The 25,991-nt window shown below is 44.6% G+C and overlaps 1 protein-coding gene and 1 non-coding gene across 2 annotated transcripts in view; one reads left to right on the top strand and one right to left on the bottom strand.

Annotated features, from left to right (window-relative positions):
* The window catches only part of LOC132575752 (sodium- and chloride-dependent GABA transporter 1-like), a 71,771-nt gene that overhangs the window by 8,795 nt on the left and 36,985 nt on the right, over positions 1-25,991 (top strand). Inside the window, exons 3-8 of the mRNA XM_060244442.1 lie at positions 1,264-1,364; positions 10,843-10,952; positions 15,520-15,652; positions 16,591-16,725; positions 19,505-19,608; positions 23,607-23,731. Of these exons, the coding sequence (XP_060100425.1) occupies positions 1,264-1,364; positions 10,843-10,952; positions 15,520-15,652; positions 16,591-16,725; positions 19,505-19,608; positions 23,607-23,731 (708 nt within the window). The remainder of the gene's footprint in view (positions 1-1,263; positions 1,365-10,842; positions 10,953-15,519; positions 15,653-16,590; positions 16,726-19,504; positions 19,609-23,606; positions 23,732-25,991) is intronic.
* On the bottom strand, positions 17,052-17,120 carry TRNAG-GCC (transfer RNA glycine (anticodon GCC)). The gene has a single exon. It is a non-coding gene; the product is annotated as a tRNA-Gly (tRNA).

The following is a 25,991-nucleotide window of genomic DNA, read 5'->3' as shown; positions in this document are numbered from 1 at the left end:
TGGCAACCCTTTCTGGGATGGGTTGCTGCTACTGCTAGACCCAGCATGGCTCTCAGCCACCTTCAGCTGCTGAAGGTAATGTTTTTAATCTTTTAAGTTTGGGGAGAATTTAAACCCCTTCATGCTTTTTAAAAAACATTTCAGATTTTTCTGCACACCTGAGGTGTCCCCCAAGTGTGCAGAGAGATCTGTTTAGCCTTTGTGTGGCCCCAATCTGCAAATTTAGATATCCACAGATTAACCGGTGGCTAATGGTATATAGCTGGGTTTAGAAGGGTGTAACTGTGTTTAGAATTGTTAGAAAAGGTATTAGGAAAGGGTTTTAGGAAGAGGGTGGGGCTAAGCACCTCATGTAGGAAATGGCTCCTTACTGTTCCTCTTTTCCAGTTTGGATAACTTTTATTAGATGTACATGGTGTGGGCAATAAATTGTACTCTAATTAAAGGCTAAATGTTTGTAAAATGGCATTTGAGAGGTCTGGGTCTAAAAAGGGGGTCTGGAAGCGGGGGGGTGGGTCTGGAAGCAGTCTAGAATTATAATGCAATACTCTCGAGCATACAGTTCAGTTTTACAAATTGACTTCATTTTAAGAACTCTAGTCTGTAATTTCAAATTTTTAGGGAGAAAATTTTTTTTCTAAATTTTACAACTAAAATATTAAGCCTCTTCTACAGAATATTAACTTGCCAGATGCACAGTTCAATTCCTTGCTTCTCTAAATCTATAGCATTTATAATTGGGAGTGCTGTATCGAGTTCAAATGAGGTGAACAGAAATGGAGGCTTTGGCAAACATTTGTGTTGGAATTTGTCAGTTCACTTCATCTGCAGAGCTGACCTTTTTCACCGCTTGTTGTCGGGTTTCAGTTCTGCAGGATTTCACAAGGGACCCACACATGGGTACCTGCTCCCTGTAACTCTTTTGGTGGCTGGACTTTGACTTGACTCTTCCCAACCAATGCAATGCCAGCCTTCCGGGTCTTTTCACCTGCTTCTGTGATACTGCCAGCAAGCCTGGAGAAAAATGGCATGTCCCTTTAAGAAAGGTGTCATGTGTCAAAGTGGGCAACTGAAGATTCTTGTGGCCTGATGGTAAATAACATGACCTGGAAAACAACAACCTCTGTTAAGCCTCTGTTAAAAGGACAGGGCAGTTCTCTCTCTCCTTGGGATAATTCTCCCTGTTTCTCTCTCCCTTGACATTTTGGTTCGGCACAGGTTTCTGTGATTCGGCCTGAACATCTTGTGTTTCTTGTCTTATAGGAGTGGGCCTGGCTGCCGCAGTTCTCGCCTTCTGGTTGAATATCTATTACATTGTCATTATCGCCTGGGCCTTGTATTATCTCTTCTACTCTTTCACAGTGGTGAGTGAAAGAAAATCACATCACTGAGATCCATTTACTGTAGCATGCTCATGCCACTTCAGTGAAATGAATGTTCTAATATTTGTGCTGATAACAGAGATAACAGAGCTAATGGAGATATAGTGTGGTCTAGCAGTTAGACCATCAACTGGGATCTAGGAGACCCAGCTTTGAATCCTCCCACTCAGCTATGGACGTTGGATTACTTTAGGATTGCCAGATCCCATTGTTGCTCCAGGAGGAGAATTCAGGGGCCATTCTGGGGGTAGGTGGGAACGTCATGCAACGTGCTGTTGTCACCAGGAAGTTATGTCATTGCATTGGTGACACTGGGGATGACACTCTGATTTTGGACAAAACGCTATGGTAAATTTGCCTCAAAACTGGAATATTCCCAAGCAAGATCCCCCAACAACCCTACTCACGAAGTTGCTGTTGAGGATAAAATGGAGAGAGGAGAATATTGTAATAATCCACGATTACAGTGCAGAATATGTAGTATAATGTGGAGTTTCAGATGGATTAATTAGAAGCATGCAGCTCTGTTTAGGAGGACACTATCAGTGAACTTCATGGATGATTGGGATTTGATTCCAGAACTCTCCAGTTCTGGTCCTATGAACATTGTATGAGTCTATATCACAGAGCTGGACAAAGTACAGAACAGGGCAACCAAGAAGAAGAAGAAGAAGATATTGGAATTATACCTAAGGCTCTTTTTCTAGCAGGAGCTCCTCTGCATATTAGGCCATGCCCCCCCGATGTAGCCAATTCTTCAAGAGCTTACAAGGCTCTTAGTACAGGGCCTACTGTAAGCTCTTGAAGATTGGCTATATCAGGGGGTCGTGGGTTAATACGCAAAGGAGCTCCTGCTAGAAAAAGAGCCCTGACCCCTCACATCACTCTGAATCTCAGAGTTTCAGAGCAGCCTACAATCTCCTTTATTTTCCTCCCCCACAACAGACACTCTGTGAGGTAGGTGGGGCTAAGAGAGCTCTCACAGAAGCTGCCCTTTCAATGACAGCTCTACAAGAGCTATGGCTGACCCAAGGTCACATCAGCAGGCACGTATGGAGGAGTGGGGAATCAAACCTGGTTCTCCCAGATAAGTGGCCGAGCGTTTAACCACTACACCAAACTGGCTCTCAAGATGAATAGGGAGTTGGAGCACCTTCCCTATAAGGAAAGGCTAAAGAGTGTGGGACTTTTCAGTTTAGAAAAGAGAAGAAGATCGTAGATTTATACCCTGCCCTTCTCTCTGAATCAGAGTCTCAGAGTGAATTACAATCTCTCTTCCCCCCAACAGACACCCTATGAGGTGGGTGGGACTGAGAGAGCTCTCACAGAAGCTGGCGTTTCAAGGACAACTCCCAGATAAGAGTCCGCACACCTAACCACTACACTTAACCATGACTAAGGGGGGCATGATAGAGTTTTATAAAATTTTGCACAAGAAAATTGACCAAGAGAACTTTTTATCCTTTTCTCAAAATACTAGAACTCAAGGGCATTGAATGATGCTGTCGGGTGGTAGATTCAGAACAGACAAAAGGAAATACCTTACACAGCGAATAAACAGAACAATGGCCACAGGCTTAAACAGTTTTAAAAGTAGGGTTGCCAAATCCCCAGCTTCCCGCAGCAGGGGACTCTCTCGCGTAGAGCGCGCGCAATGCGATGATGTCACCTGGAAGTGACATCATCAAAATGGCAGCGCCCATGCAGGGCCACTCTAGGCGTTTCTGGGAAAACTCTATGGTTTTATGATCCAGCCATTTGGGAGGTAAAACTATAGTACCCCATCATAGAGTTTTTACCTCCCAAATAGCTAGAGTGTCCAGGAAAACCATAGAGTTTTCCTGGAAATGCCTAGAGCAGCCCCGTATGGGCGCCACCATTTTTATGTCAGCCCCATATGGGCGCCACCATTTTTATGTCAGCGACGTTGGGAACCTTCCAGGTGGGAGAACCCCCACCCAGACCTGGGGCTTGGCAGGGTATTTAAAAGGGTATTAGATTCTTGGAGGATCATTGGCTACTAGCCATGGTGAGTAAAGGGAACCTCCACAATCCAGGGTCGTAAACCTCTGAATCCCAGTGCCAAGAGGCAATATCAGTGGGAGGCCTTGGCCTCTATGCCTTGTTGTTGGCCCTCCAGAGGCTACTGTTTAGCCACTGTGTGAGACAGGATGCTAGACCAAATAGACAGGTCTGATCTAGCAGGAATCTTTTTTATGTTCATATACTTTCCACATGTCTTAATTTGACCAAAGGTGCAACAAGTCAGAGTTACAGAACAGTGCTTTGGAATATAGATGCATTATTATCTATTTATCCCCAGACCACATTTATATATACTACATCCCAAGTAGTTTACAAAATTTAAAATAACTAACTACAAGAAAAACAAGCAACCAAGTGCAGCAATTGATACAAAATCACCATGAGGCACACACAACTTGCTGTGCTTTGTTTAAAGACCAGGTGTGGAATTCTAGCAGGAGCTCCTTTGCATATTAGACCACACCCCCTGGTGTAGCCAATCCTTCAAGAGCTTACCAAAAAGAGACTTCTAAGCTCTTGGAGGATTGAGTATATCAGGGGTGTGTGGCCTAATTTGCAAAGCAGCTCCTGCGAATTCTACCCCTGTTAAAGACACTTGAGGGATCAAAGGTGGAAAGAACTTTAGATGCCCTGGAATGGGGGTGGAGAAGGAGGAGGTGGCGATAGAGGCTTCCAAAATCTATTGTCTGAGCCCAGAACCAGCTTTGCACATTTCTTTCTTCCAGTAACCTAATGCACATCTATAATGAGATTTTGGGAATACGTGCAACTCAGTATTATTTATTCGATAATAAATTAACTAAATGACAGATGATGAATGAGTTGAAACCATGTAAGTAGTAGAGAAAGCAGCCCTGTGTTGCAGAGTGGTAAAACTGCAGTACTGCAGTCCTAAAGTCTCAGAATCATAGAATCATAGAGTTGGAAGGGACCTCCAGGGTCATCTAGTCCAACCCCTTGCACAATGCAGGAAACTCACAGACACCTCCCCCTAAATTCACAGGATCTTCATTGCTGTCAGATGACCATCTAGCCTCTGTTTAAAAACTTCCAAGGAAGGAGAACCCACCACCTCCCGAGGAAGCCTGTTCCAATGAGGAATCGCTGTAACAGTCAGGAAGTTCTTCCTAATGTTGAGCCGGAAACTCTTTTGATTTAATTTCAACCCATTGATTCTGGTCCTGCCTTCTGGGGCCACAGAAAATAATTACACACCATCCTCTATATGACAGCCCTTCAAGTACTTGAAGATGGTGATCATATCATCTCTCAGCCACCTTCTCTCCAGGCTAAACATCCCCAGCTCCTTCAACCTTTCCTCATAGGACTTGGTCTCCAGACCTCTCACCATCTTTGTCGCCCTCCTCTGAAAAAGATGAAGATATTGAATTTATATCCCGCCCTCCACTCTGAAGAATCTCAGAGCGGCTCACAATCTCCTTTACCTTCCTCTCCCACAACAGACACGCTGTGAGGTGGGTGGGGCTGGAGACCAAACACCAAACTGGCTCTCTCTGGACCCGTTCCAGCTTGTCTATATCCTTCTTAAAATGTGGTGCCCAAAACTGAACACAATACTCCAGGTGAAGTCTTACCAGAGCAGAGTAAAGTGATAACACCACATCACGTGATCTGGACATTCTACTTCTGTTGATACAGCTCAAAATTGCATTTGCCTTTTTAGCCACCGCATCACACTGTTGACTCATGTTCAGCGTATGATCCACTAAGATCCCTAGATCCTTTTCACACATACTACTGATAAAGATGTTGAACAAAACAGGTCCCAGAACAGATCCTTGAGGCACTCCACTTGTCACTCATCTCCAAGAGGATGAGGAACCATTCACAAGCACTCTTTGAGTGCAATCTGTCAACCAGTTACAGATCCACTTAATGGTAACAGGATCAAACCAGATTTTACGAACTTGTCAACAAGGATAGTATGTGGAACTTTTATCAAAAACCTTACTGAAATCAAGATAAACGATGTCTACAGCATTCCCCTGTTCCAGCGAGGTAGTCACTTTCTCAAAAAAAGAGATCAGGTTAGTCTGACATGACTTGTTCTTGAGAAACCCACACTGGCTCTTAGTAATCACATCCATTCTTTCTAAATGTTCCAACTGTTTGATGATTTGTTCTAAAACTTTTCCAGGTATAGACGTCAAGCTGATGGGTCGGTAGTTACCCGGATCCTCTTTTTTCCTTTCTTGAAGATGGGGACAACATTTACCCGCCTCTGGCACCTCTTCTGTTCTCCAAGAATTCTCAAAAATAATAGCCAGAGGCTCAGAAATTACATCTACAAGCTCTTTTAGAACCCTTGGATGCAATTCATCTGGCCCTGAGGACTTAGTTTCATTTAAAGAAACTAGATGTTTATGTACTACCCCTATGCTGATCCTAGGTTGGAACTTCATACCCTCTTTATATGTTCTGTTTTTGCCATGTTGAGCACTGTTTCCCTCAGAAGAAAAGACTGAGGAAAAGTAGGAATTGAGCAGTTCCTCCCTCTCTTCATTACCTGTTACAATTTCATTTTCTTGCCCTCGCAGTGGGCCTATCATGTCCTTGCTCTTTTTCTTACTCTGAACATGAAAAGAACCCTTTTTTGTTGTTTTTAGCATCTTTGGCCAGCCTAAGCTCATGCTGAACTTTAGCTTTCCTAACTTTTTCTCTACAAGCACTGGTGATTTGTTTATATTCATCCTTGGTTATAAGGCCCTCCTTCCAATTCCTAAAGGAGTCTTTTTTTTCTTTCTCAAGTCTTTAGAGAGCTGTTTATGGAGCCACTTTGGCTTCTTTAGGCTTTTTCCATTTTTTATTCTCATAGGAATCGTCTGTGATTGCGCTTTCAGTATTTCACTTTTAAGAAAGTCCCACCCCTCCTGAACCCCCTTCCTCCTAAGTATCTCTGACCATGGGGTTTTACCCAGCATAGTTCTAAGTTTATCAAAGTTTGCCTTTCTGAAGTTCAGCCTATAAGTCTGACTGTGCATAGCTTTTCCCTTCCCTAAGACTGTAAATTCCAAAATCACATGGTCACTACTGCCCAGGGTGCCCACTATTTCTACTTCTTCAATCCATTCTTCCTTGTTGGTGAGAATCAAATCCAAGATAGCAGATCCCCTTGTTTCCTTCTTCACTTTCTGGAAAAGGAAGTTGTCAGCAACATAAGTCAGGAATCTATTTGACTTTTCATTTTTAGCAGAGTTGGACTTCTAACAGATGTCTGGGTAATTGAAATCTTCCATGATCACTGTATCCCTTCTTTTGGAGAACTTTGCAATCTGCTGTAGAAGTATCTCATCCAAGTTCTCTGACTGACTTGGTGGTCTATAGCAGACCCCCACAATAATATCACTGTTATTTCTTACTCCTTTTATTTTTACCCAGAGACTCTCAACTGAGCTGCCATGCTCCAATTCACATATTTCCTCACAAGTATATACCTCCTTCACATATACTGCTACACCTCCACCCTTTCTCATTTGCCTGTCACTTTTAAATAAGTTGTACCCCTGAATCCTAATATTCCAGTTGTGAGTGTCATCCCACCAAGTTTCAGTAAAGCCTATTATGTCATAGTCTCCTTCCTTTATTAGGACTTCCAGTTCCTCCTGTTTGTTTCCCATACTCTGTGCATTAGTGTAGAGACATCGGAATCCACGTTTTATGCATCCTGAGGGTTTGGTTTCCGTGCAAGCCTGCAAGTTAACATTACCTAGCGTATGCACCACTCTTTGCAAATCTTTAATGTTCTTATCCCTAGTTTCTGGCATCATACGAGGCTTTAAATTATTGTCTTGCTCCCCCATACAATTTAGTTTAAACCCCTCCTTATTAGGTTAGCAAGGCTGTTACCAAACACCCTTTTCCCTATCGCTATAATGTGCAAACCATCTCCCAATAGAAGACCACCATCTCGAAAGCATAAACCATGGTCCAGAAATTCGAATCTTTCCTGATGACACCATCGACATAGCCAGTCATTTATTTGACGTATTCTGCTCACGACCTGAGCTGGGTTCAAGTCGCCGACTCAAGGTCGACTCAGCCTTCCATCCTTCCGAGGCTGGTAAAATGAGTATCCAGCTTACTGCGGGGGGAAGTGTAGATGACTGGGGAAGGCAATGACAAACCACTCTGTAAAAAAGTCTGCCATGAAAACGTCGTGATGCAACATCACCCCAGAGTCAGAAATGATTTGTGCTTGCACAGGGGACTATCTTTACCTTTTACATTCTTAAGTAGTAGAGAGTTCTAGTGATGTTTCTCTTCAATAATGATGACTAGAAGCATGTATCTTTTTTTAAAAATCCAGAATCTATAGAGTCTTGGGGTATTAGCAAGCTAGGGAAACTGTTGGCAAGGGTTAAGCTCATTGCCTTTACATACCTTTCTCCTTAAAAGGGTTTTTCCAAGCAGGGCTAGTCTGCCCATAATACATTTCATCACAGCCAAGCCATTCTTATCAGTATAAAGGCTCTTTTAATGTACCTGTCTCAGCAATCAATAGACATAAAGGGCCTCTGTTTCTATTGTTCCCGTGGGAATCATTTAATTTGATTTAGATGCAGCTGCTCAGGGGTGGTCTATGTGCCCTGCTTATGTCCATGGTGAATTATTGTTTGAGTGTATTCCCAAGCACCGGTAAAACCTCTTGCTCGTATGTCCTCATTGTGTAAGCAACTTTCTGAAATAGCTGCCTATAAACCTCCCAAGTAACACCTGCATCTTCTGTTGTCCTTTCTTAAAAATAAAATCAGTTGCTTGTGTAGGTTTTATTTGGGGGACTCCAGTTCCTCCAACAGAACTTCCAAGCAGGGCTTCTGCCATCTGTTGGGCTCAGAATGCATGGGTACCAGGAGTTTTACAATAAAGTGACACCTCAACCCTCCATTTTCCATGCCTCTGTCGGTCTGCCCACCTGGTGCCTGCTCCAGAATTGGTTTGCTGACCCAAGTGGGAGAAAGTAGTATTTGCAAGCTGAGAGGCTGGGGAAAGTAACAGAACTGTAGTTGGGAAAACTTTTCTCAGGAAAAGAGCACCATTAAACCTTTTTCCCTGCCATGCACAACATTTCTGCTGTGTAAGTGAGACTACCAGTGTTGCTGTGACACCGGAAGCCATCACAAAAAAAAAAAGTATCTTTTAAGGTGTAATTTGCATTATTGTATACTAAAACTGGGTGTGATATGTGGTTGGGCACATCTGTCTCAGCCATGTTTCTTGTCTACAACAGAAGCTGTCTTGGGAGGCCATAATCTTGGGGCTCCGAATTACTTCCAATGGCTACTCCCATAAGGAAAAATCCCCCTTTTTTCTCTCTGTGGGGGAAAAGAGCAACATGGGGTCATTGGGAAAATGACCAGAAGGGAAAGGATTAAGTAGCACCTCCCTTAGGGATGCCAGCCTCCAGTTGGGCAGGGAAAACAAAAGTAAAAGCTACCATGACTAACCAGCCTCGCAACGAAAACGAAACGATTTATACCAAATACTCCAACTATATATATAAGTTGTTCAACAGACAATTCCATAAGTCTTTTTATGCGAAATAAGAAACGAATTCACCGGAAACCAGTCCTATTTTCCCAACAAATTAATGTCAGCTTGTATCAGGAAAATCCAGGTGAACTTGAAATAAATGTCCAATCATCCCAGGTTTCTTGATATATGCAGCCAGTTGTTCATATAGTGCATGAAAAGACTTATGGAATTGTATGTTGGTCAACTTATATATATAATTCTTTGAGCATTTGGTATAAATCATTTCATTTTTGTTGAGAGGCTGGTTAGTCACGGTAGCTTTTGCTTTAGTTTTCCCTGCCTGTTAATTGCCGTGATTCTGTTTTGTTGCTCAGCCTCCAGGTGGGGCCTTGGGATTCTCTGGAATTACAGCTGATCTCCATACTACAGAGATCAGTTCCCTGGAGAAAATGGATGCTTTGATGGGTGGACTCTATGGCACTGTTCCCCACTGAGGTCCCATCCTCCTCAGGCTCCTTCATCAAATCTTCAGGAGTTTTCCAACTTGGATCTGGCAATCCTACCCCCCCACCCCCTGCTGGTGGGGGGGGGGCGGGAACCTGGCAACCCTACACCTTTCAGTCCTTCACTTAATCTCAGAGCCTGCCTTTTAATTTAAAACATTCTTAGGGGGAAGATGCACTCTGCTATACTAGGCATAAGGTGGAATTTCAGCCTAACACATCTTGCATCCATGTAGGCAAGGTTGGGAAATACTTGGAGAATTGGGGGTGAAGCATGAGGAGGACAGGGTTTGGGTAGGTGGGGGGGACCCTCAGCAGGGTATAATATTATACAGCTCCAAATGAGCCATTTTCTCTAGGAGAACAGATCACTGACATTCAGAGATCCATTGTAATTTTGGATGTTCTCAGGGCTACCAAGTTCCTGCCAGGGGTGGGGGATCTCCCACTTTGGCGGGCCCCAACCTGCTAGCAGGAAGGATACCACCGGGGAATCTGCACCCCAAAAGAGTCCCAACGCCACGTGATGTGTGCCCGGAAGTGACGTATTGCACCGGACATGTTGCACGGGGACTCTCTAGAAATTTTCAGGAAGCTCTGTGGTTTCACATGGGGCACTCTAGGAATTTGGGGGGAAACTCTTATTCCCCCAAATTGGTAGAGCATCCCGGTGCAAAACCATAGAGTTTCCTGCAAATGCCTAGAGCGTCTGCCCGGCACTATATGTCATTTCTGGGTGATGTCATCGTGCCCCATGCACACAGCACATGTGAAAAAAGTCCCTTGCCAGCAGCCACAGAGGACTTGGGAAAATTACCAACATTCTGAGAGCTGCAAGGGTCCTGCAATTTTAACACTCACCTGCCTTCTGAAGAACCGAGCTCTAGTCCAGGAAAGCATATGCTGGAATAAAATTTTAAGTCTTTCAGTTGCCTCAAAACTCTTCTTTCTTTTTTCTGCAACAGAGAAATGCAGCTACCTCTACTGAATTTTAATAGCTGTGTCAGCTGCATCAACAAAGAATTGACTGTAATGTGGACACACATATTTTACAGCCGGGGTGGGTGTGAATTGTGCAGTGGAAAATAGGTTTTTGTGCATGTAGGCACATGGGCTTTAGGTTATTCCTTAAAGATGAGCAGATGAGGAAAAGAACTTCAAAAGAAATGAAGATGAATACTGTGTTTGTGTTGTATTGTCTTCCTTCCTTCCTTCTCTGACATTTCAGATCCCCTCCTTTTCTCTTTCCTATTCTGTCATTCCTCCCTTCCTTTTGGTTAGAAAAAGTTCTGCTGGGATGTAGGTTGAGAGGGGAATGAAGCAGGCAATGGGGGAGGGGCGGGACTTGGAATAAACAATTTTAAGTTTAGGCAGTGAAGCTGACCTTGACCCTCCATACCTTTGTCTCCTTTCTCTAGGACCTGCCATGGCAGAGCTGTGACAATAAATGGAACACTGAGAAATGCTTTTCCAACTTCTCCCTGACCGACACCAGCAACCTGACCAGCGCTGTGACCGAGTTCTGGGAGTACGTCCCCCGCCTCAGTCAGGTTTCACCATCCTTGGGATCATCTCAAGAGAGCAGGGGCTAATGGGAGGGGGGGGAGATGGTGTGATAGGGTTGCCAACTCTGACTTGAAGAATTCCTGGCGATCTAGGGGCAGAGCTTGGGGAAAGCAGAAACTTTGGGTGGGGAGAGCCCCCCAAAAGATATGATGCCATTCAAATGTTGTGTTCTCTAGCTAATAGATTTTGCTCTCCTGTGTGTCTCACAAGACTATGGTACTACAGTCACCTATTTATCCAGTCTAGACTCCCCTCATGATCACAGAGCCTTTATGCTTACCCAATTTAATACCCTTCCTTCAGCTATTTTATTTGGTAGATATTCAGGAACCCCTTCTAGTGAAAAGTATTGCCCTTGTAGGGCTGGCATTCCCAAACAGTTATCTCATGTATTTAAAGTAATTTTTATTTGGAGCGGAGGAATGTAATTATTAGACCTCTCCTGTATAATCTTCAGGGTCTTCCAGAAGAGCAGCTAATAGTGTACTTCTTGTCAGATAGAAATCCTTATCTCACCTTGCAAGTGGCTAAATATTTGCTAGCTGCAACAAGGATCAGTGAACAGTCAGATCTTATGTGAATATAGTTTGTACGTGCATATGCTCTGCTCAGAGCTTCAGATCCATGTGTTGAGGTCTGGAGCTGAACTCCTGTCCTCCCCATCTAGAAGAAGAAAAAGAAGAAGAAGACTGCAGATTTATACCCCATCCTTCTCTCTGAATCAGAGACTCAGAGCGGCTTACAATCTCCTATATCTTCTCCCCCCACAATAGACACCCTGTGAGATAGGTGGGGCTGAGAGGGCTCTCACAGTAGCTGCCCTTTCAAGGACAACTCCTACGTTAGCTATGGCTAGCCCAAGGCCATTCCAGCAGCTTTAAGTGGAGGAGTGGGGAATCATACCTGATTATCCCAGATAAGAGTCCGCACACTTAACCACTACACCAAACTGGCTCTCTACGTTCATGTCCTCTCATGTGTCATGGAGACAAGGTCGCAGAGATATGTCTTCTGCCATCAGTTGTTGGCCATTTCCCTACCTTAGCTTTCAGTGGGCAAGCAGAGAAAGATCTTGTCATCAGAAACTTTAGTCTGAACCTTCAGAATCTTGCATTGTGTTAACCTTGTCCCATAGGGAGCCTTGGGGTGGTACAGCAGGCACCGCTACTCACATTGGGGGCCATGTCTGAATGGACATGTCTGTTAGAGGAGTTTTCAAAACTCTAGTATAACCAGGGCTTTTTTTTTTAAAGCAGGAACACAGTTCTGGCTGGGTTGGCATCAGGGGGTGTGGCCTAATATGCAAATGAGTTCCTGCAGGGCTTTTTCTACAACAAGCCTTGTGTGCAACGATGGTGATGTCAGGGGTGTGTGGCCTAATATGCAAATGAGTTCCTGCTGAGCTTTTTCCACAATAAAGCCCTGAGTTTAACCCCCCTTTCTCCCAAGTTCTATCACTCAAGGCTTTTCGCCAACAAAACAGACTGTTTTATTAAGAATGATCATTCTGAAGGCAGCTCATCAGAGTGCACAAGCCTCACTAACAAACTGGCATCAAGAACAGATACAAAGTTCTTCTGTAATAGGATAAGACAAAACAAAGAGGTCAGGGGTCTGGTATCCGAAGAAGAGTTCAACAATTCCATTCTCAAACATAACTCATTCTCATCTCTGTTGAGAGTATCTGAAAGATAAAGATGGCACAGATCTTGATTGGGATAAGTTTGCTTAGAGATCAGGAGGTCAAAGAGATCAGGAGGTCACCCTGGGGTCAGGGTGAGAGGAAAGGCAGGAATATTCCTAAAATGTAGTATATCACTGAGAGATAACAGACCAACCTTAGACTCAATAATCAAAGCTATTGCAAAGATCTTCCATCTTCACTCAGTTTTTAATGGTGAATTAAAATACGTTAACCCTGATCACCTGCCACCTGTCATTCATCATTCTTTTGAACAGCTGCTGATCCAGGTCCTTTTCTTCCAATTGCCTTGGCTACCATTTTAAGCCTTGCAGGGCTGCCTCCTCAAGCACAGCACATTTCCTGCTCGCAACCAGAGCCACGATTTCTGCCCTAGCGTCACGCAGCTGATGGCTGCCAATACACCTAAGCCCTCTTCAGATGCTACAATCCAGCAGCCTGCCAGCCAGGCATATTGGGATTGTGTGCAACCACCAGTCCCCTTAAATGTGGGGCTGCCATATGATCTGAAAGAGGAAACAAGTGGATTTCACATACTTTTACAGCCTCTGTATACATTATACGAAATCTTGATGTTTAGGGTTCTGGTTTATTTATTTAAAACATTTATATGTTTTATATATATATGAGAGCCAGTTTGGTGTAGTGGTTAAGTGTGCAGACTCTTATCTGGGAGAACCGGGTTTGATTCCCCACTCATAAGAACATAAGAGAAGCCATGTTGGATCAGGCAAATGGCCCATCCAGTCCAACACTCTGTGTCACACAGTGGCCAATATATGTGTGTGTGTGTATATATACATATACATACATACATATACACACACATACACACATATACACACAAACACATATATATATACTGTGACTAATAGCCACTGATGGACCTCTGCTCCATGTTTTTATCCAATCCCCTCTTAAAGCTGGCTATGCTTGTAGCCGCCACCACCTCCTGTGGCAGTGAATTCCACATGTTAATCATTCTTTGGGTGAAGAAGTACTTCCTTTTATCTGTTTTAACCTGACTGCTCAGCAGTTTCATCGAATGCCCATGAGTTCTTGTATTGTGAGAAAGGGAGAAAAGGACTTCTTTCTCTACTTTTTCCATCCCATGCATAATCTTGTAAACCTCTATCATGTCACCCCGCAGTCGACGTTTCTCCAAGCTTAAGAGCCCCAAGTGTATTAACATTTCTTCATAGGGAAAGTCCACTTGCAACTACTGGAATGGCCTTGGGTCAGCCATAGCTATCGCAGGAGTTGTCCTTGAAAGGGCAGCTTCTGGGAGAACTCTCTCAGCCCCACTCACCTCACAGGGTGTCTGTTGTGGGGGAGGATGCTAAAGGAGATTGTGAGCCGCTCTGAGATTCGGAGTGGAGGACAGGATATAAATCCAATATCATCATCATATGCCACGTTTCTACTGAAATACGACCTCTGAGATAGCATGTGAATGGTTTTCATGTGTTGAAGCTGAATGTCCACAAACTGTGCCTTTCGGATATCACAGTAATTGTGCTTATTTGAAGGATCCACACTCAATTGCTGGCCCGCCCATATGCATAATCATGATCTCTATAAAGGACCTTGTAGCATTGACCTTTGTTGTCCACACCATCATCCCCCATCTGATGCATCTTTCAGTACGCTTCAACCCCTTTCCCTTGATCAAACAACAAGTTCAATCCTTAAGTATTCAGTGTTGGGTCTGGTTTAGGATGGCTGGACTGGTCAGGCAGTCATCCTTACCTTCATTTAGCAGAGTGTTCCTTCTGAGCTTCAGTGGAGCAGCCTGTCCTAATCTAATGGTTACCACATATCTCACAAACTGCAAAGAGAGCCTTTGTTTTAAGTTAAAAAACCAATACTTTATAGTGGATTTATTAAATAGACATAACATGTAACTAGTGGAGAAAAATAGTGACTAAACTGTTGTAACTAACTGGATGGCTTTGGATTGTAGTAGACATCTGCTTAGTTCAGTTCAGGAGGAGAGACGCCATGCTGTTCCTCCTGATGCATGCAGAGAAGAAGAGGAGGCGGACAGGAAGAAGGAAGTTCCCTGAGTTTACATTGCGTTGGTTAGAGAGGGTGAGTGATAGCAGAACAAACAAGATGGAGACTGACTGATATGAACCTAGCTAGCTATCTAGCTTACTCTATGGTGTTTGTAGTCTTGGAGGACTGAGCAAGGACTCTATGAGGCCCAACACAATCTAAGGTTGCCTTGAAGTTTGGCTCATCTCTGACCGATTTCCCAGTAGCCTTTTGCCGCTCTCACGCTCCTTTTCTCAGCGGGGCTTCTGTCAGATTTCGTACTACCTGCCCTGGGGCTGCGACTAGCTTCGCCTTTTTCGCGCTGCAAACAGAAACTGGTTTTTAAAGGATCTTGTTTGCTGTGCGAAAGAGGTGGAATGAGTTGCAGCCCCGGGGCAGATAGTGTGAAATCTGATGGAAGCCTTGCAGAGAAGAAGAGAGTGAGAGCGGCATAAGGCTACTGGGAAATCAGTCTTTGTCTAGCTTTCCTCTCTTCTCTGCATCTCTTATTGTGGTGGAAAGCACCATCAAGTTGCAGCATAATTATGGTGACCCTATAAAGTTTTTAAGCTAGTAAATGAACAGAGGTGGTTTGCCATTACCTGCCTCTATGAACCAACCCTGGACTTCCTTGGTGATCTCCCATCCAAGTATTAAGCAGGACCAACGCTGCCTAGCTTCCATTATCTGACATGATCAGGCCAGCCTGGGCCATCCATGGCATTTTAAAGCATTTAGCCTCAGTGGACCTCATTTGTTCTGATTTCTTTTTCTTTGTTCCCCCTTTCAGGAGAAATATGCATCAGCTCTCTGGAGGTTTGGGAGAGCCGGGTAGTATTCGCTGGCCTTTGGCAGGCACGCTTGCGTTATCATGGGTTCTGGTATATTTTTCCATCTGGAAAGGTGTTGAGTGGACTGGAAAGGTACTTTGTGTGAGCTGCATTCTTCAATAATATCTTTGAGTGCTGTAATCATTCTGCAGTATTTTGCCTGAGTGCCTATAATTAGGGTTTCTGCATTTCAAGGCAGAACTATGATACATGGCATACAATTTTCGATAGGTGTGTATTTTTTTAGCTTTCACAATAGCAAAAGTCGTCACATTTTCCTTTGCCAGGGAAGTTTTCTTTCCTGAACAGAGCAAGGTGATTTAAACCAAATTAATCCTTATTGGGCTTTTTAAGGCTTTAATGTACAGTTATTTTTTTTTTTAAAAAAAAATGATTTAGGGGTTTTTGCACAAGATATTTTTAAGGCACGACACATTTGCAATTTGACTTAAAGTCTGCTCTTGCTCTTGACTGAAACAATCTGGCGCACTGCTCAGATTTCAAGTATTCTATTTTGACAGTGAAATGTGGGCTTCTGTGCGTTTCAAAAGTGAAATTTGCCACTGGAATTTGGGGGTTCCCTACTTTGATTAATATTAATAATGAATAGTGTTGATGAAATCTCACAGTATGAATTATATTAATGTAGAATATGTTACATAGGGCGTTTTCATATGGCAACTGTTTGCAAGTGGATTTTGCTACTCTTACACAGTAAAAATCCAGTTGCAAACCACATTACTTAGTGTGCATTAACGCACCCTTGGAGTGTTATCCTATACAGAGTTACTCCAGTCTAAGCCCATGGAAAACAGTGGATTTAGACTGGAATAACTCTGTAGATTGCGCTATTAGCATTTTAGACCGCATGACTGCTTTCAGAGATCATTAAGTAATGACTGTTCTGTCAGCTGCTTTATCAGATGCAAATACTGAACATAGAGAAAATTCACCATCAGAATTCCTTGCAGGTACACATTTGTTTCAGGTCTACATTTTTACTAGTAACTTTCCTCCCCTTTCTCATGTAGGTGGTGTACTTCTCAGCTACCTACCCTTACCTCATGTTATTCATCCTGTTCTTTCGTGGGGTCACCTTGCCAGGAGCCAAGGAAGGAATCCTCTTTTACATTACTCCTGATTTCAGCAAACTCTCTCAATCTGAGGTTTGTATTCCCTTCTGTTTCTCAGCCACAGGGGCACTAATTAAGGAGGCAGACAGCCTCTTGTTCTAGCAAGTTCTAAATGTCAAGACAAAAATCATAATTCAAGTAATTAAACCATCACGTCCAAAAGGCTCTGACATAATGGCCTTGGTGTGCCATTAAAGGCTGTTTTAAAAATAACATTTATATCTGAGCACATGAATCTGCCTTGAACAGAATCAGACCCCTGGTCATTCGAGGTCAGTGCTGTCTACTCAGACTGGCAACAACTCTGCAGCTTTTCCAACAGAGGTCTTTCATATCATCTGCTATGTGATCTTTTAAACTGGACATGCCAGGGATTGAACCTGGGACCTTCTGCATGGCAAGCAGATGCTCTACCACTGAGCCACTGCTCCTCCCCTAACTGCTGTGTCGAAGTTGCTGGGAGTGCTTCTGTGCGGCTGTGGCTTTTCATCGGCAAAACAAGAACAGCAATAAGAACATAAGAGAAGCCATGTTGGATCAGGCCAATGGTCCATCCAGTCCAACACTCTGTCACACAGTGGCCAAAAACAAACAAACCCAAACTCAAGTGCCATCAAGAGGTCCACCAGTGGGGCTAGAAGCCCTTCCACTGTGCTGCCCCCAAGCACAAGAATACAGAGCATCCCTGCCCCAGATAGAGAATTCCAACGATAAGCTGTGGCTAATAGCCACTTATGGACCCCTGCTCCATATGCTTATCCATTCCCCTCTTGAAGCTGTCTATGCTTGTAGCCGCCACCACCCCCTGTGGCAGTGAATTCCACATGTTAATCACCCTTGGGGTGAAGAAGTACTTCCTTTTATGTGTTCTAACCCGACTGCTCAGCGATTTCATTGAATGCCCATGAGTTCTTGTATTGTGGGAAAGGGAGAAAATTACTTCTTTCTCTACTTTCTCTATCCCATGCATAATCCTGTAAACCTCTGTCATGTCACCCTGCAGTCGATGTGTCTCCAAGCTAAAGAGCTCCAAGTGTTTTAACCTTTCTTCATAGGGAAAGTGTTCCAACCCTTTAATCATTCTAGTTGCCCTTTTCTGCACTTTTCCCAATGCAATGGATATCAAGAGTTATCCAGCTGACCACTGTCTGAAACAGTGAATTAGAACTTAACTGGTTTTTTCCCCCTCTTTGATCCTGGGCCCAATATTCCTCTGTGCTGTAGCCCTCATACCAAGTGACTTTTGTCTGAACAAGTCTGACACTCCCTAACCTAGCTTTTCCTGGAATTCAAAGACCCCTTTCAACAGTGGAAATGTAGAATCCACTGCCATATTATGGATCAAATAACTGTTTGGCTCAATCCCGTGCAGCTTTTATGAATATATGAAACTGCCTTATAATAAATTAGAGCCTTGGTCCATCAAAGTCAGTGTTGTCTCCTCCAATTGGCAGTGGCTTTCCAGAGGTCTTTAAGATCACCTACTGCCAGGGGTCATTTTGTAAAATAGGTGGTGGAGCTCATCCAGGTATTGTTATACAGCTGCACCTACTATTCAGTGGACAAGGTAGCTAGGTGGAGAGGAGGGGTGTATGTGAGAAAGTTGAATTCAAGGCCTGAACATAGCTCATGTTCAGCAACCTGATAGCCAAAAGCAACCTGATGCAAGAAAGGAGAGCCCCAGGAGAGTGAGGCTTCCAAGTGGGCCTCACTCACCAGGGGCTCTCCTTGACTGCCCCCCCACAGTCAAAAGACCAGCAAGCCACCCGCCACCCCAAACCACATAAGAAGTGGGGATATGGTTGCCAAGTCCAATTCAAGAAATATCTGGGGACTTTGGGGGTGGAGGCAGGAGACTTTGGGGGTGGAGCCAGGAGACATTGGGGCGGAGCCAGGAACAAGGGTGTGACAAGCATAATTGAACTCCAAGGGAGTTCTGGCCATCACATTTAAAGGGACAGCACACCTTTTTAAATATCTTCCTTCCATAGGAAATAATGAAGGATAGGGGCACCTTTTGGGGCTCATAGAATTGGACCCCCTGGTCCAATCGTTTTGAAACTTGGGGGGTACTTTGGGGAGAGGCACTAGATACTAAACTGAAAATTTGGTGCTTCTACCTAAAAAAAAAGCTCCCCCAGAGCCCCCAAAACCTCTAGATCAATTCCTCATTATACCCTATGAGAATCGATCTCCACATAGGGAATAATGAAGTGCTCAGCAGACGTTTCCCTCCCCGCCCACCCCATTTCTGGTGACTCTGAAGCAACAGATTGACGTCTCTACTCACGAGTTGCTGCCAACTTCTTCAAAGTAACACAGACACACCATCCCAAGAGGAAGCCTTTCAATCGGAGACTGAAGCCTCCAAAGGCACATGGTCCTCTGGGGGCGGGGCTTACCCCCTCCGGCCAGCTGACTGGGGGTGGGAAGGCATCTGGGAAAGTGGAAGAACCCCCGCTGGGACCTGGGGATTGGCAAGCCTAAGTGGGGAAAGGGTGACGAGCTTCTCCAGGGGTTAATGAGGGCTGCTGGGGGTGTGGCAAAGCTTCTGGTGGCTGGCTGGCTGCCCACTCTCCTAATCCTGGGATTGTTATTCAGCTGCACCTACTATTCAATGGACAAGGCAGGTAGGTGGGAAGGAGGAGGGGGAACCCTCAGAAAGGTTCAGGAGCTGTGCTCCTGTGAGCTCCTGCTGAATTCAAGGCCTGCCTACTGTCAGGTCTTTTAACTGGAGATGCCAGGATTGAACATTTGAAAAATCTCTGACTTTAGTAGGCTATGTTAAATTTGCATTTGTTTCCCCTAACAGGTCTGGATGGATGCAGCCACGCAGATCTTCTTCTCCTATGGTCTAGGATTGGGGTCTCTGATTGCCTTGGGAAGCTATAACACTTTTCACAACAATGTCTACAGGTTTGTAGCGTCTCCCTTAATGTTCTCTAGTCATGCTAGGAGCTATATAGTGATTTAGAGAATTTGAAGTACTTCACACGAAAGCAAAACTGGAACCCCTTGTTTCCCAGTACCTGGACTTTGGGTTGATCTGCAAATTAAAAAGTCCTCATGTTGGTGGATGACACGAGGACTTTGCATCAGTGTTTGCCGCCCACAGTTTTGTGCCTCGCAGACCCATTCATGTCCTCTTCTCCTTACAACTGGAGCACATGGCAGTAACCACCTTCCCCTCCATGGTGTTTTCTCCTTTTTAAAATTCCCCACAGAGAGCTGTTATTGGTTCACTGTGTAACTTACACACACCTGCCTAAGTAACATGATTTTGCAAATAGATCAATGCTCCCCCGCAAGCCGTCCCCATTCCGTCCATGGGGTGACATGGACATGTTCAGGTGGCCGTTGCACACCTTTTCTGTCCCCATGCACTTTCAGTAGTAACACACATGCGCGTGCATAAGTGCACATGCGTGCATATGTGAACATGTGCACGCATGCACACTGAACAGTTTTAATTTTTTAAAAAACGGATGCAACTTGGGGCGGCTTGACAGTTTCACACTGCCAAGACACCTCGCTTGCGAACCCTTCTGCTTGCGCTCTTCCGCTTCCAGACACCAAGGAGGTGACTGGCGTGCGGTTCAAAAATTTCCTACCGCTTTGCAAGTGGCAGCTTTTTCAGTCGCACTGCAGAGGCTGGAGGACGGGGTGAGGGCAGGACAAGGACAGGTGACAGATGTTTGCATGCAGAGGGATTTTTGGGGTTGATTACAGAGGTATCTCTGAGTCGGCCCAAAGTGCCGGTGTTAGCAGCCGAAAAGTCTGCAATACGGAGACTTTCCCTTTGCCACTGCACTGCATCAACTAACTGTAATCTGGGATATTCTGGAACTAACCAGGGTTTTTACCAGGTCCTGCTATCACATCTAGTTTGAGCCCTATATCGCTTGGAATTCAAGACACAGGAGATAATAGTAGGCTTCTAAAAAGCTTTGTGCACTAATTTTAAAAGCAAGAGTCAAGAAGCAAACATGCCTTTAGCCTCCACCAACCCTAAGCACGAGACATCTGTTGGAAAACCAAGGGGAGAGGAACAAAGAGATATGAAACTCTATCCAACAGCAAAAGAAGCTCTCTTAGCAAATCAGCAAAGTTTCCTGTATTATTTATTTATTTATTTTTAGCAGGAACACACAGAAACGCAGTTCCGGCTGGCTTGGCATCAGGGGGTGTGGCTTAATATGCAAATAAGCTCCTGTTGGGCCTTTTCTATTAAAAAGCCCTGTGCGAAAGAATGGTGATGTCAAGGGGCATGGCCTAATATGCAAATGAGTTCCTGATGGGCTTTTTCTACCACAAAAGCCCTGGCAGTCAGCGTGCCACAAACAATGCCCAATGCGTGCAGAAGACTGCCTTATGAGAAGCTGCCCACAGCGGTCAGAACTTTGAAATCTGCTCTCATTATTACGTGGTATTGGCAGCCATGTTGGGTTTGTTGCTTCCCCAGCAGTTTTTAATCTAGCCTTCTTTCCTATCGGTTGAACATTCCGAACTTTTCCAGAGTTTTCTCTCTGTAATCTTTTTTTAATGAATAGCGTCTTCCTTAGGGGGTTCGCTGAGCATGTGATGTTCCTTTGGAAATGCTTTTTGCTACCTTCTGCTTTTTTTCATGAACATGGTGTATCTCCAGAGAGAGCGGAAGAGGCTTTAAACATTCACAAGGAAAACCTCTTAAACCCCTTCCTGTTCTTAATCCATTAACAAGTAACTTGGGCCTTGCTTGTGAACCTCAAGCTTCATTTAAGACTCGTCCAATGCAGTCCTAAGCAGAGTTAATGCCCTTCTAAGTCCTTTGGAGCAAGTGGGACTAGAAAGGGGGTTAACTCTGTTCAGGATCGCTTTGTTAACCCAACCACAGGGAAGCAATTGCTGGTGACAACTGGTCTTCCGCATGAGCATTTGAATCAAACCTATATTTTTGCTCCCTTTTCCCCTGCTCTTCCTCCTGAAAGGTCACGACACTCTTCTTCTATCCCTTTTATTCTGACCTCAGGATAACAAAACATTTTTCAAGATATGAAGAGGTTTTTTTTTAAGGGAGAAAAATTCTCTTATACCAAGTCACACTATTGGCTCATCAGTATTGCTTGTTCTAGTTGGCAGTTGCTCACTGGTGTCTCTTGCAAAGAAAAGCCTTTCCTACAACTTGTGTTTGCCGAAGAGACCCTCCCTCTCTTAGAATGTCAGAAACCAGGGTTGCCCGCTGAAATTTATGTGCAATGGACTCAGGCCGGACAAACAGAAGATCTTCAGACTTCTAGGAAAGGGGCCACCCTGGGTGGCCAAACGTGCTTAATGTAAGAGCCACATAGAATAAACGTCAGATGCTTGAGAGCCACAAGCCGTAAACATCAGATGTTTGAGGGAGGGAGGGAGGGAGGGAGGGAGGGAGGGAGGGAAGGAAGGAAGGAAGGAAGGAAGGAAGGAAGGAAGGAAGGAAGGAAGGAAGGAAGGAAGGAAGGAAGGAAGGAAGGAAGGAAGGAAGGGGAGGTGGAAAGAAAGCAACTTCAAATGCATTCTCCAAGCCTGCCAGCAGTGTGATGGGGGCTTTAAGAGCCACACAATATGTGTGAAGAAGCCACATGTGGCTCCCAAGCCACAGTTTGGCCACCCCTGTTACAGATCATACTGCAAAGCCCAATGAGGTTTTTTTTTTTTTGCTCCATTAGAGCCTATGAGGACCATTATAGTCAATGGGCCTCTTAGGCAATAATGGAGGATCAATTCAGGAAGTATCTTAGCCTCTGGGGGGCTGTTTTTGAAGTAAAGGCACCAAATTGGCAGCACATTTCAAAGAGATTGGATCAGTGGGGTCCAATTCTATGGGACCCAGAAGGAGATGCCCCCATCCTCCATCGTTTCCAATGGAGGGTAAAATGCCTTAACTCATGGGCTGAGGCAAAAATTCCTGAGCTGCCTGTTAAAATTTTGTGCACCCATGCTTCCTAGTGCAGCTTACAGGGAACTTTGGCTGCAATGGCTTCTGATCCTTTGATCCTAGGCCAGTTACAACTTTGCTGTTCCTAAGCAGGGAACTCAGCAACAAGATGGGAATCCAGTACAAACCACATTAGCACAGTGATCCTCTGTGTTTGTGAATCATTTCCCAGGGTCACCAGCATAATGCAATAATGCAACATGTGTGGAGCATGGTACAGCAACCATATGACTGGCTGCAGTATTTACAAGTTGACATATTTGACTGAAAAAAAACAACACAATGAGCAAGAAGTTGGACTCCTTTTCTCCAAGGAAGGGCTTTTTTGCTTTAGAAAAAGTTGAGCATGATGAAGACATAGAAGATCATGCATGGTGTGGAGAAAGGGAATTTTGATTGATGTTTCCCCTCTTTCTGAGTTCTGTTGCAATGAGGATCTCTGATTTACGGTAGATTCGGGACAAGTTCTGCCTACAACGCATAATAATTTAAATGGCTTTACAGGAGAGGAGACAAATTCATGTCCATCAACAGCTATTAGCCACAGAAGTCAGGTTACTAGATGCCATCTACAGGGGGAGGCTTAATTCTATTTGCGCTTTTGGGATTTCCAAAGTTATTCATGGTTGTAAAGATGCTAGACTTAATAGCTCTTGGGTTCGATCCAGTAAGGTTCCTTTTATGCCAAAAAATAATAGCAGAAAAACATGCATAAATGTTGCACGTGACACTTGTATATTCACCTACCCTAATTACTACTGGTAGTCTACCAGTAACTGCCTTAGCATTTCTGGAATAGATTATTTATTATTTATTTTATTTTGTAAATTTATAGCCCACCCTTTCCCATGAAGGGCTCAGGGCAGATTCATCTCTGGCATATGGACTGTTCTGAATGTTTGGTGGGATGGGAAGGGTGTGAGGTCTTCCCCCTTTGCTATTGTCTGCTTCTCTTTTCCAGGGACTCCATCATTGTTTGTGCCATAAATTCCACCACAAGCATATTTGCAGGCTTTGTTATTTTTTCTATTGTGGGATTCATGGCTCACATCACCAAGAAGTCAATACCAGAGCTCGCATCCTCAGGTAAGCAGATGTTGCCTATGAAATGTCTGGCTGTAGGGCAAATGTGGCCAAGGATTTCTTTTTAAAAAATCCTTAGAGTTCAGTGGCCCTTTAAGACCAATGAAAGCTCAAATCTTGAATAAAACTTTGCTGGGTCTTAAAGGTGTCACTGGACTCTAACTTTGTTCTGTTGTTTCAGAGTTCAGATCAACACAGGAGTTGGGTTACAACAGATAAAAGGAAATACTTCTTCACCCAAAGGGTGATTAACACACGGAATTCACTGCCACAGGATGTGGTGGCAGCTACATACATAGATGGCTTCAAGAGAGGATTGGATAAACATTTGGAGCAGAGTGGCTATTAGCAACAGGGTGTAGATGGAACTCTCTGTCTGTGGCAGTGATGCTCTGTATTCTTGGTGCTTGGGGGGTGCAACAGTGGGAGGGCTTCAAGTGTCCTGGCCCCACTGGTGGACCTCCTGATGGCACCTGGTTTTTTTGGCCACTGTGTGACACAGAGTGTTGGACTAGATGGGCCTTTGGCCTGATCCAACATGGCTTCTCTTGTGTTCTTAGTTGCCCACCTTGTTCTGTCTTTTAAGAATCCTAACATTCTGTGCCAAAAAATAGCTGGATTCTGTGACTAGTATGACTTCCACAGAAAGTCCTCACAGTGGCCACGAGGACTTTGAGTCAGAAGTGTGATGAGAGAGTTCTGTGCCTCCCGGATGCCCAGTTTTGATCATGACCGCAGCACATGGATAGAAGTGGCTTCGTCCTTCCCACTGTACCATTTTTACTTCTTGAAATTCCTCCTGGGAGCAGCTATTTACTCTGGTAGGGAAAATTATGCATTGCCATTATCTGCGTAAGTTCCCTACCGGAGGACATAGTGGCTCCCTGGGGCCATTTCAAGAAGTAAAAATGTTGGTGGTGAATAGGCTGACGCTGCTTCTGTCCACATGCTGCAGCTGTGATCAGAACTGAGCATCTGGGAGGCACTGAACTCCTATCACATATACGTTACAAAATCCTCAGGGTAGTCCCTCCCAAGCAGGGCTTTTTTTGTAGCAGGAACTCCTTTGCATATTAGTCCACACCCTCCTAACGTAGCCAATCCTCCAAGAGCTTACAGGGCTTTTCTTACAGGGCGGTGGACTAATATGCAAAGGAGTTCCTGCTACAAAAAAAGCCCTAGTCCCAAGGATTGTGTACCATGTATATCATCTTCAAGTCCTTGAAGGGCTGTCATATAGAGAAGATGGCGTGGAGTTGTTTTCTGTGGAGTTGTCCTGGCCCCACTGGTGGACCTCCTGGCCTCTGTTTTCTGTTGCCTCAGGAGGTCAGACCAGAACCAAAGGGTTGAAATTAAATGTGTTGCCCACTGTCATTCCAAGTGGCAGGGGGAGAAGAGTAATAAAGTATAAAAATGGTGCCAGCCTCTATGCCATTACATCACTTCTGGGCACAAACCAAAACTGGCAATGAGTAGTTCTAGGAACTGCTGGAAACTCTGATTGCTCCTTTTCCCAGTGGCTCTTCTGCTGCAGAACTGCGACTTGCCCCACCTCTTTCCCAAGTTCCCTCTGCCGCTTCAGGATCCTGGTTTTCAGAGAATCCTGAAGCTGCTGAGGGAACTCGGGAAAGAGGCAGGGCAAGTTGCACCCCATGGCAGCCTGAGCAAAATCGTGCAGAAGAACCGCAGGAAAAAGGACCACGGGACCAGGATAAAGGCTAGTGAGGAATCTGTATCTGTGTTTTTACCCACTGTCATTTCTGGGCACAACTTTTAGTCACATGCTGAAATCACAGCCCACCCATGTGTCTGCTCCCCACCCCTCCCTTTGGTTGCTGAGCGCAGCCTGTCAGCCCTACATACTAGAAGAAGAAGAGTTAGTTTTTATACCCCACTTTTCTCTACCATAATGAGTTTCAAAGTGACTTACAACTGCCTTCCTTTCCTCTCCCCGTGACAGGCGCTTTTTGAGGCAGCTGGGGTGGAGAGAATTCTGAGTGTCCCAAGTCACTACCCAGCAGGCTTCATGTGGAGGTGGAGGGGGGGATCAAACATGATCTCTAGATTAGAGGCCAACAGGAGCTCATTTTGGGCAGGAGCTTACAGGAGCAGAGCTCCAGAACCTCTAAATTTTATTGTGCTCTTTCTTCTTACCCCCAATCCTCTCAAAATACTTGCTTCTGGGCTCCATTGTTCTAGGGTTGTCAAGTCCCCCGCAGCATCCGGTACAATAGGTACAATAGAGTTTTCCTTCCCAAATTGC

The sequence above is a fragment of the Heteronotia binoei genome, chromosome 8 (assembly GCF_032191835.1).
Source record: "Heteronotia binoei isolate CCM8104 ecotype False Entrance Well chromosome 8, APGP_CSIRO_Hbin_v1, whole genome shotgun sequence".
NCBI lineage: Eukaryota > Metazoa > Chordata > Lepidosauria > Squamata > Gekkonidae > Heteronotia > Heteronotia binoei.
The sequence above is the reverse complement of the archived record's forward strand: the minus strand, read 5'-3'. Positions and strand labels throughout refer to the sequence as shown.